Source organism: Mus pahari, chromosome 9 (genome assembly GCF_900095145.1).
Source record: "Mus pahari chromosome 9, PAHARI_EIJ_v1.1, whole genome shotgun sequence".
Taxonomy (NCBI): domain Eukaryota; kingdom Metazoa; phylum Chordata; class Mammalia; order Rodentia; family Muridae; genus Mus; species Mus pahari.
The window spans coordinates 21,641,883-21,654,310 of NC_034598.1; the positions used below are offsets into that span (position 1 = coordinate 21,641,883).

Here is a 12,428-nt window from a genome sequence, read left to right on the forward strand (position 1 = left end):
AGTTACAATCTCATAGTAATTAATGGTTAAAGATAAAGATAAACTTAGCTGGAATTCAAGACACAAAATTCAAAAGAACTAATTTAAACATACTCAAGGAGGTCAAGGAATTGAAAGAAGACACAAACACCGCAATTAAATTAAAGAAGACAGAAATTAACTCCTGATTGATAACCAAAGAAACACAAAGGGCTGAGTGAAATAAGGAGGACAATGAAGGATATAAAAATAGAATTCCATAAAAGTAGAAATCGCGAGGAACACACAAACTGACATGAAGATTTCAGCCATTCTAATAAAAAGAATCTCAGTGGAAAGACACAGCAAGAGAATGGATGCTGTGAATGACAGAATGCCAAATGCTAATGCTTTTAATGGGTGAAGAAAATATGCAGAATCTTTAAAAAGACCAAATCTATGATTTATAGGCATAAAAGAAGGAGAATTATTCTAGATATAATAATATAGAAATACTTTTCAATAAAATTACAGATAGAAAATGTCAAATCTAGGGAAAGAAATGCCAATATACGTACAAGAACTACACAGAACACCAAATAGAGTCCAATGAAACTCCCCATGACTTAGTTTAGTTAAAATATTACTTTATACGGAACAAAGAAAGGGTATTTACAGCTGAAAGGAACAGTCTAAGGCAGATATAAAAGCAGGGCCATCAGCTAATTTTACAGTTAAAAATTTAAAATACAGAAGAGCTTGGAGTAATGTAATTCAAGTTCTAAAGGACCACAGGTACCAATGCAGACTACTAACATGGCAAATCAATCTCTCCTAATTGAAGAAGAAAGAAATACTTTCCACAATAAAAACAAGCTAAGGGACTTTATACTTAAACCCAGCTCCACAGAGAATGCTGGAAGGAATAAGGTTAAATAATAGTAAAAAAGGATAAGATTATGTGGGAGGCAACAAAGAGAAATGGATGTTAGGAGAGTTCCTTTTTAAAATTCATTTTTATTGGTTATTTTATTTATTTACATTTCAAATGCTATCCCCTTTCCAGTTTCCCCTCCACAAATCCCCTATTCTCTCATTCCTCCCCCTGCCTCTAGGAGGGTACACCCCAACCTGCCCACCCACTCCTGCCTCAGCACCCTAGCATTCCCCTGCACTGGGGCATTGAGCCTCCACAGGACTAAGGGGCTCCCCTTCCCATTGATGCCAGATAAGGCAATCCTCTGCTACATATTCAGCTGGAGCCATGTATCCCCCCATGTATACTCTTTGGTTGGTAGTTTAGTCCCTGAGAGCTATGTGGGGTCTGGTTCATTGATATTGTTCTTCCTATGGGGTTGCAAACACCTTCAGCTAGACAGTTATTAGATACCAAAGTAAAATCAGGATCAGATAAACCATTTAAACAGTCCCATAACAACTAAAGAAATAGAAGAAGTCATTAAAAGTCTCCCAACCAAAAGAAGCCCAGGGCCAGCTGGCTTTAGTACAGAATTCTATCAGGCCTTCAAAGAAGACCTAACACCAATACTTGTAAAACTATTCCACAAAANAGAAACAGAAGGAACACTACCNGATTCATTCTATGAAGCCACAGTTACACTGACAACTAAAGCACACAAAGACCCAACAAAGAAAGAGAACTTCAGACCAATTTCCCTCATGAATATTGTTTCAAAAATACTCAACAAAATCCTTAAAAAAACCCACATGATCATCTTATTAGATGCTGAAAAAGCCTTTAATGAAAAACACCTTTTTATGTTTAAAGTATTGGAGAGATTAAGAATTGAAGGTCTAGGCGTGGTGGCGCATGCCTTTAATCCCAGCACTTGGGAGGCAGAGGCAGGCAGGCGGATTTCTGAGTTTGAGGCCAGCCTGGTCTACAGAGTGAGTTCTAGGACAGCCAGGGCTATACAGAGAAACCCTGTCTCAAAAAACAAACAAACAAACAAACAAACAAAAAGAATCGAAGGTCCATACCTAAATAAAATAAAAGCAATATACAACAAACCAATAGCCAACACCAAACTAAATGGAGAGAAACTTAAAGCAATACCACTAAAATCAGGGACAAGACAAGGCTGCCCACTCTCTCCCTATGTGTTCTATATAGTACTTGAAGTTCTAGCCAGAGCAATTAGGCAACAAAAGGAGCTCAAAGGTATAGAATTTGGAAAGGAAGAAGTGAAGATATTACTATTAGGATAGTTCTTATGGAAAGAAGATCAAGAAAACACCACAACATCAAAATGACAGAAATTCAATGATAACCTCGAATATTGATAGACTCAATTTCCTGATCAAATGACATAGTCTGGACAACCAGTTTAGAAAATGGGATCAACTATTATGTTTTATATACAAGAAACAACAACTCACCTCCAACTGTGGATATCACCTTGGAGCGAAAGAATAGAAAAAAGTATTCTAAGTGACCTGACCAGGAAACAAGCAGCCACAACTACTCTATTATCTGACTAAATGGACTTCAAAGCAAATCTAATCAGATGAGATAAATAAAGATACCTCATTATGAACATGGGAACAATCCACTGAAAGGACATTACAATTATGGACATAAATGTATCAAAGACTTATACATAAAAATATTACTAGGTATTAAAAAACAGATCAAGCCCAACTCAGTAACAGTAGGTGACTTTAATATTCAACTTCCACAAACAGTCAAGTCATCCTTTAAAAAAAGAGAGGAAAGAACAAAGAAAAAACAAACAAACAAAGAAATGCCAGAGAGCAAATGAACCTACAGAGTATCTCACCCAAGCATTACAGAATATATTCTGTCTTCCACTCCACAAAACTTTCTCTAAAATATGCCACATCCTGAGGGATAAATCAAGTTTCAACAAATTCAGAAAAGCTGAAACTATTCCTTATATTCTGTCTGACTGCAAACCAATAAAGCTTGAAATTGATAGTTAAAAATAAAACTTCAGAAAATAAGACATCATAGAGATTAAACAACTCACTTCTGAAGGATGGATGGGTCACGGGAGAAATCAAGATTTCTTAAATAAAAATGGAAGGACTGCATGGTAAAATGTCCATGATACAATCAAAATAAGTCTAGAAGACAAGATTATAGCTCTATATAACTATATTAAAAATCAGAGAGAAATCAAATTACTTAATTATAGTCTTTATGAGTTTAGAAAACAAAGACATATTAAACACAAAAGTAGGTGGGGAGAAATAACTGAAACCAGGGAAGTTATTACTATACATGACAATACTCTAGTAAAGTTAAATATCATGTTTTTCAAGCTTCACTCTCCTTTAACACCAGATCTTTAAGTCTTACAGAATTATGCAGCCGTGGTACCCAAAGGAAGGCAGAGGTCAGCAGCCTGGAGAAATGCTGGAGAAAGTGGAGGGTCTTCTCTTTGTCTCCCCGCATTATCATGAACAGAGAAGACACAAACCAGTCATGGCCTGCGTAGTTCCCTTGCAGGCACCCTGCAGGATGGTTAAGGAACTTTCACATTACCTTAGGAGAGACACAGCTTCACAAGGACTCACTTTTAAGATTTCTATCTAGAAAGAAATATTCATCACACATAGTAATCATTTTGTCTTCAGCTTTATAAGCATTAATAATTAAAGATTCTGAAGCTGTTAAGGTTAAATTAATATATGAAAACACAGTGGCATGATCCTTCTTTTAATGTACTGTTGGATTATGTGTGTAGGGAGAGCCAATGTTAACTACCATCAGAGGAAAAGCTGACTTAGGAACATTCATCTATGTCGATCTATAAGAGGACAGTGTAGTTTTTATGTGAGGTTACCTGGTAAATGACTAGTACAACAAGGCAAAACCTATAAATTTAGAATTCAGCAAAGCAAATAGTTTACTAATTCTTAAAGTCAAATTCCATTTCTGAATACCAATTCAAATGAAATAAATATATTGAAAAAAGCAGCAGCTTTCTTATTATTCTATTTGTATCTACAGAGCCTACTTTTTTTTTTTTTTTAACATCGTGGATTTGTTTGAAAATGCCTTCAGAATGACTTCACTCAGTTTAACATTTGGTGAATACAACTGAGTCTAAGGACCATAGGTCAATTTAATAAAATGTATGTTCAAAACACAGAATGAGATATCATGATTCACTGTACTAAACTGCACAGTGTGCTAACAAATCCTATGAAAGAACTATGAAAATAAAGGAAGACAGTTCAGTTCCATGTAAATCCACTCGAAAGGATATGAAGAGAAGAAGTGACCGCTGACTGTTGTTGTTTCAGGAATTTCTCACAGTGCTTTAAGACCAAAGCAAGATCATTTTCTGCACCATCTTTTAACAAATTGAGAAACTTCCCATACCTATTTTAAAGATAGCAAAACATAGAAATCCATTATGATTCTCACTGAAAATGCATCTTTAGAAATCCATCACAGTGTACAGTGTATTTCTCTTGAGATCTCAAGGTCTGGAGTTTTGAAGACTCTCCTTCTAGGGTGGCTACATTAAGCATGCTACTCAGGATTCATTCCTGGTCATTATAGCACATTTGGATCAGCAGCATTGATTGTTAAGTTTCTGGGACGGTGAAACAGTAATAAGAAAATAACACTATAACATATGACAGATGAGATAAATGTATTGATTTTTTCTGAAATTAATCTAAAGCACAGAATATAGAGTTTAGTTTTATGGAATGTTAAATCAAGAAGTAGCTTTAGAAGCCATTTACTAATATTGGAGATTGAGGGGGATTTGGGCAATTGTGACTAGGACAATCCTGAGCCATAACGTGAAATATCTTGGCACTTACATGGATCAAACACTATAATTAACTGAAACTAATTCTGTTTTATCTAAGTTCCTATATTTTGAAACACACTGAATATGTGTATTTTCATCAAGGGGAAACAATACATTTGTTCCATTTCCAACCTTCCTTGGTCTGCAGTTTAGGAAGTCTTCTTAGAGGCAACATTGCTAGTCATGTTTAATGGCTGTGCTGCTGGTGTTTATGTCAGTGATTCTACAGGATGGTAAGTGTACCATAGCACAGTATAATCCAAACTCTATATCATTCATTAGTTTCCACTTACTTTCTATGAATAAGAAATTACATTTAGTTCAAATATGTGACCAGGCTGCCAATGTAATCTGTAGGTTCTGATTCACTGAAAATGTGGCAACACAAAATACTGTTATTAAAACACATATATGAAGTTACATAACATAAACAAAACAGTTACTCTGTTATAGGTGGGTGATTTGAAATCCATGCTATGATTTACATCACAGTGGGCATTTATATAAGACTCAAGCATTTAATATCTTTCACGTGTGCCTTCTTAGATCATAATCAAAAGATAACCCTCTAATTATAATGGGACAGTTAATAACCTCGTATTAAATGAGGTCGATTATAAACAAGAAAAGGAGGTTCATGATCTAGCATATGTACTTCTTTTGAAAATTAATATATGAGTTTAACACACTCAAAACTATCACACTTTTCGTTCACTCATTTGAACTTCTCAATCTATCCTTAAGGTATGTCTGTCCTCACTGTACCCTGACTACCAGAACAAATCATGTTTTAGAAGATGTATGATTATGCCAGAGCAAGCTGATCTGGTGGAAAAAAATCTTGATAGTCACAGTGAAACACACTAATTAGCTATTGGAATAATAATAAGCTGTAACTAAATTACAGCCAGAGGTAACTTAAGCATGTGCCAATATCCTCAAAGATAATTTTGTGATAAACTCTGCATTTAAAATCTAAAAAAAAAATCATTGGTTGTTAAATATTATTAAGCACACATCAGGTAGGTGAATTCTAGGAATTTGTGAGAGACATTTCCCTACATACCTGACAGTCATTTTCATGCCAAGCTGCTGCACAGATGAGAGACTTTCATTCTTCACATTTGCATCAGTAGCTAACAACAATAGGAAAGGGAGTTATAAAAATGTATAAAAGTCTGCATAATAATCACATGTTAATTGAAAATTGATGAAAGCAATATTTTTGCATATTTTAATGAGAATTTTGAAAATGCTGATGAATTTGTTCTTTTAGGAGCTGTCACTTATATTTTCAAAGAAATTAAGAGAAAACTTTCCAAAAACTTTTATCCTACAAAAATCATTTAAAAACTGGGAGAGGTGGGATACATATTTACCAGCAGTGGGAAGGCACAGGGAGAAAAATTAGTATTTCAAAGCCATCAGTGGCTATACAGTAAGTTCAAGGCCAGCCTGGGCTACATAAGTCCCTGTCTCCAAAAGAAAATGAAACCAAAAAGCATGTAAAATGAATAAATTATTTGATGCAAAACAATGAAAAATGAACAAAATATAAAAAGTTACAAAACATTAAGAAGTAATCAAAAATATAATGTTTTCATCACGTAATGCTTATATAAAATTCTAAACGACAAGTATATGTGATCATGGCTTCCTAACATTTATATTGAAATGGTTCAGTAAGCCCTGTAAGACACGACAGTTACTTATATACCATCTTGAAGCAGCAGAGATTACTTGCACAAAACTTCACATGATCAAGACAGTCAATATTCCAGCATAGATGGAGGACAGGAGATAAAGCCTACACCAAGAAGGAACTGTTGACAGTGGAGAAAGAGGGAAGGATGGATGGAGGGAGGGAGGGAGGGAGGGAGGGACGGAGACTCTCCTTTCAGAACATGGTAGATTTTTTGTCCTAGTTTGAATATGCTTGGCCCAGGAGAGGCACTATTACAAGGTTTGGCCTTGCTGGAGGCAGTGTGCCACTGTGGGATTGGGCTTTAAGACCCTCCTCCTAGCTTCCTGGAAGTCAAATCTTCTCCTGGTTCCCTTCAGAACAGGAGAGGGACACAAGAGAAGGTTGGAGGGAGTTGTATTGTAAAGATTAAAATACATCCCAGAAATGCATGAAGATTCCGAAGAATAAATTTTCAAAAATCTGTAACGGTTAAAATAAATAGCTCCATGGTAAAGTACTTGCCTCTGGGTTCAGCCCTCTGTCCCCCCAACACAATCTTTCATCAGAACAGATTCAGCTTTTACTAGAAAACATTACATTAGGTTTGAGTGAATAGGTTTCTCTTTTCAGGTCAGTATTTCTTTGTGAAGTAGGAATTGTGATCATTTACTAAAAAATTCAAAAGGGTCAAGAGAGATTGAAAGTTTGGACTGGTTCTTGGACACACTGAATGACCAAGGTCATGGGAATAAAAGCAGGGTAAGGTACCACTCGGAAGTTAGCTGAAATTTTCTACCTCTATCTGAAGAAAGTCTTGTGTCCATACACATAAACACATACTGTCTGTGCACAGGAATGGCCATTGTGAAGGGAGTCATCCAGAAATCAGTGGCAGTGAGGAAGAAAAGAGAGAGTTTCTGATCCTGCTGTCACTGGAATCTCCCATTCATAGCCCATTGGGATATCTACTACTGATAGAGTCCACTTCAAGTGCAGACTCATTCATTCCCAGTAATGAATCACTTCTGATAAAGTGGGGACCAGTATGAAGAAGTCCTAGGGATAAATGATAAAATGAAGTACAGTACACTGGAAGAACTCTTCATATAGAGTCAGAGATAAAATGCATACACAGATAACTGATAAACATGTTTCAAAGTTTAGCAAAAGAAGCATGAAGCAGATGAAACACTGGATGAACACCCCAAGGAGGAAGAGATTTCTTTCAACTGCTAGACAAGCAGCATTTGAGTGGGATATTGAAATACAAGTAGACTTTAGGTCTTTAGAGATGGGTAGGGACAAATTAATTGTCACTGCTATTGAATACTGACATTCTAGACCAGCAGCAATTGATCTTCAGTGCTTGCAAGGAAAGTAACCAGTGCATCCTGGTTTGCCTGCCCATTTCACAGGCTGAATCCCTGAAAGTCTCACGCCTCACGAACTACTCCAGTCCCTGGAAAATTAGACCGGATGCTGACCAGGCCAAAATTGGAGTGAATGGCAATTTTCTTATAGAAAAATATAAGGCTAAATAAGCCTTAATACTTAAAGGAGGCTCCTCAAGTTGAGGCTCTTATGCCACATGCCAGAGCATTCGAGCCTGACCCTGGAATCCACACAGAGGTAGAAAGGAGAATCTACTCTACAAGTTCTCTTCTGACCTCCATGCATGCTCAGTAGAGGGTGTGTGTCCCCACACTGTAATGCACACCATAGCAATAGATACAGCTTTAAAACCACCTTTTGTAAAATACTAGTTAGGTTAGTTTCTGGAAAACTATAGGGACGTCATCTATACTGGAATCCAGTCAATAAAATTAATGTATTTTGTTTCTAATGACAGCAGTAAGGCTTCAGTTCACAGAGCTTAGCATTCCTTGTTATTTATAATTTTCACCAAGTTAGTAGATATACTTTCACTTGTGGAGGAGATGTGCTCTGCCCTTTCCATAGTAGATGATCAATCTGCAGCAACAGCAACTCATATCAACGCAATCTCTAAGAATTCCAAACTCCTATATGTCATAAACCTATAAGGTACCCTCAGGTCTTTGGTAGAAGAAAATGCATCATTTGTAAAGAGAAATAAGAGACAGTGCTAAGCTCAGGTCTACTCTACTTGTGAGCTCATGTTTCGGTTCCTTTTTCTGCACAGGATAAAAGTTTGATTTTGGTTTCCATTACTTGGTACCAAACACACACACACACACACACACACACACACACACAGAGGCACATGCATGCACACACACAAGCATGTACACATACAAATACAGATATAAACATGCATATATACACACCCATACATATTTCATACACATATACATAAATGTACATATACCCATTTTTCACTCCAATAATTTCCTGGTAAACTTTTAAAACTATCATCATTTATGTATTAACCATAATTTCCAATTTTCAGTTGCTAGTGCATTTTTACAATGTAGCGATAAGTTAAGTATACTTGTATATATGCTTGCTACAACATAACCAGGTTAAGTCTGTGTAAAAACGAGGAACGTTCTTATGATTTGGGTTTAGTGTCTAAGGCTGCTCCTTTACTTTATGACGCACTATGTTTCAGTTTTCTAATTTAAATAATGTAAAATTTTCATGCTCTGCTGTGGGTGACATCTGATTTTGTAGAATTTTAAGTTTTTTTTTTTTAAATAAAACTGAATATGTAACATTTAAAAATGAAAATTAAAATGTGATATGTTCCTAATAGCTATGGAACATCACATGACAATAATATGACTTCCAGAACTGCTATAGATAACACTTGAAATTCTAGGACATATAACTGCATTATCCAACATGATAAATAAAACTTCTCCCCCACTAACACTTGAAATAATGCTAACATTTCCCTTATGGAAAATACAATTTACATTTGTTTGAAATGAGATCCTATTCTGTAGGCTGGATAGGCATTAAACCACCCTCAACCCTCCTCCCCTCCCCCACCCCAAACACAAATACTGCTGCCTCCTGGCTTCCTGAGGGCTGGGTTACAGATATGTACCCTCATCCCTGCCTCAGGCAGACAGCTAGCTTAACAGGAGAGGAGGAATTTGCAGTGCCTTTCCCCATTCCTTGTGTTCTATGAGTCAGGGTGGCTTCTGCCTAGACATAAAGCCCTCCACATCAATGAGGAGCAGGGAACAGTTAATTAGCGAGGTGCAAGATGTTGCCTCAATGTCTATGCCACCAAATGTTATGTGAAAATCAGTTGTCATCCCTCCTTACACAATAAAAGGTGCTTCCAGCTAGGGGTGGCTGTTACCATGCAGAGGAGCCTTAACTCTCCCCAGAGTGAATAACTTATTTCCAAGTTCTGTTCTAGTTTATGACTGTATTTGTATGTTAAAACACACAATCAAACAAACAACAGGAACATCCCTGCTCGTGTCCAAGGGTAAGAGCTCCCAATTAGAGTTGTGCATCAAAATCCACTGAGGTGCTTTTTAACAGAAAGAAGAAGCAAGTTTCACTGAGGACTAGTGAATTCAGTTACAGAGAGGGAGGTCCTTGGTCATTTTCATTTTATGCTTCTACACCTTTATTTCTTGGGTTTAAGGTTGAGATTCACATTCTATACATGTATAATTTAGATGTTGGGACAAGAGGTCAGTAATATTTACTAAAGAATTTTCACCTCAATGAAGGTTGCACTTAACATCAAAAAGGTGTTTTAGAAGCATTGGAGGTACTGAAAGTATTAACGTGAATATCAACTACTTGATTTTTTTTTAAAATCAAATATTGTGAAAATGATTTTTAACCCAACTTTGACATGAATAAAATCCTATAGAAAAAAATCACTTTTTAAAGGTCTTCAAAGCAGGAATGAAGGAGTCTACTCCTGGCACCCTAAATGGTTTCAGAACATAAATTAATGAAGAAACTTCAAATATTGACTTGTATTTGATATATATTGTAGTACCTTTGTAAGAAGAAGACATTAATATTCACCTATAAAGATTCCTGGAGAGAAGCATTCATGTACAATCCTGGACCAAATGCAACTTACTAAGGAAGAATCAAAATCTTTAAAATAAAATGAAAAAGAAATGTTGTGATAAAAACCAACAGGAAAAATTTAATGTTTAAAAAATAGGTTCAGGGTTCAGAGGTTAAGAGTTCTTCCAAACTGTTCTTCCAAACGTCCTGAGTTCAAATCCCAGCAAACACATGGTGGCTCTCAACCATCTATAGTAAAATTGTATGCCCTCTTCCAGTGTGTCTGAAGACAGTGACTGTGTACACAAATAAATACAATAAATCTTTTTTAAAAATTAGGTTCAACCAGGTAAGGGGTGTTGTACCTCTGTAATCCCAGCAAAGGGGAGTTTGAGCCAGGGAGCCTCCAAGGTCATCCTGGGTTACCAAGCAAGTGACTTTCTCAAAATTAAAATGAAGGACAATGAATGTTCTGATGAGTCACACTTACTGACATGCACAAGAGAATGTAGAAGACAGAACAGGTACCTGAAGCTGACTGACCCAACAAAGAAACCCCAGACACTAACAATAGAAAACTCAGCTCTAGCTGTCACGCTGGGCTAGAGAGCCCACATCCATAGTGGTCAGCTCATGATGGCCTGCATCTTTGGCTCCAGAAAATCTGGTGTCCTCTTCTGGCCTCTGTGAGCATACGCTCATGTGGCTAACATTCATAAAGATGCATACACATACATGTAAATAGAAATAATAAAAAGCTGGGGAAAAGCCAGAGAAGGAAACAGGCACTAGTGTAGAAGTATTTTCTGAAACCAAGAAATAGAAACTAAAACTCTCTTACCTACCTGAATCATTGGGAAAGCCGAAGAAGTCAAAAAGGCATTGGCCAGTGACTTAATGCTTAAGACCTTTCAGTTAACAATGTTTGATGCAAACTAATGTCTTAGCTTCACAGGAAAATTATTTAAAATAATCAACCTTTGTAATTACAAATATACTCTGAAAATAGAATAACTTGACAAAATTTATCTAATATGGACTGCAATCTCTCATTCTAGGAATGCCTTCTCTATTTTAGGTTTATAAAGCGAGGATATACTGCCAGGGTAGAAGAGAGTGAATCTATTCTGCTTGGCACTTGGCTAACACTGTGGCAATAAATAAACTTTCAGAAGAGTAAAGAATTTCAGCTGGAGGAACATTTACTGCATGGCTGTTTACTGAAACCCTGTTGTGTTAAGTCCTAATGTCCAAGAACTCTCATGCCCAAAGAAAGCAGTTTAAGACATGCCCTTTGCTTCCTCCTTCCTTCCCAGTGAGCCTGCAGGTTCTTTTGCTGATGTTTTAAACTGAAGTTGTACCCACTTCTCAGCACACTATAAATTCAGTACCCCATGACCAAGCTACCACTGAAGCTATCTTCAGTGCAAGCTTTTTGAAAGACAGGGTGTTCTTGTTTGGGCACCTCGGTTATGCAATTACCCTTTTCTTTCAGCTCAGCTGTCCTCACAGAGAGCACACTCCTCTACCTTTGTTTTCCCTTTCATCTTCTATGACAGCAGCCACCACCAACGGATCACTCACCTGCTCACATGACATTACAACAGAACTTCCCAGTGACAAGAACACACTTCAAATGTCAGCTTGAAAGGTGCTAGCATTTCACCTGAAATAAAGAAGCTATACCTAGAAAATGTGAGTTTCCATGAGTCCCCATATCACGGTGTGCTACAACTTATTTGATCATTTTTAAGTCTCTGCTATAGATCTTTCTTTATATGCAACTTTATTGATATACCTGCTGCATACTCTACAAATACTAAGCAAAACCAGCAAACATTCTACAAATATTAAGCAGAAAAGAATCTGTCAGCCTAACATTTGAACAAATATTAAAAGACATGTATGTATATGTGTGAGTGTGTGTGTGTGTGTGTGTGTGTGTGTGTGTGTGCACACGCACGTGATTAAGGGCACTTAAGGGCACTGGCTGCTCTTCTAGA

General features: G+C 36.8%; 1 protein-coding gene across 3 annotated transcripts in view; it reads right to left on the reverse strand.

The window, feature by feature from the left end:
- Tbc1d32 (TBC1 domain family member 32) overlaps nt 1-12,428 on the reverse strand; it is a 201,917-nt gene that overhangs the window by 23,826 nt on the left and 165,663 nt on the right. For all 3 annotated transcript variants that reach the window (XM_029542476.1, XM_029542475.1, XM_029542474.1), the window contains exons 28-30: nt 5,839-5,908; nt 4,215-4,330; nt 3,302-3,456 (exon numbers count right to left, since the gene is read on the reverse strand). In XM_029542476.1, coding sequence (XP_029398336.1) covers nt 3,302-3,456; nt 4,215-4,330; nt 5,839-5,908 — 341 coding nt within the window. The remainder of the gene's footprint in view (nt 1-3,301; nt 3,457-4,214; nt 4,331-5,838; nt 5,909-12,428) is intronic.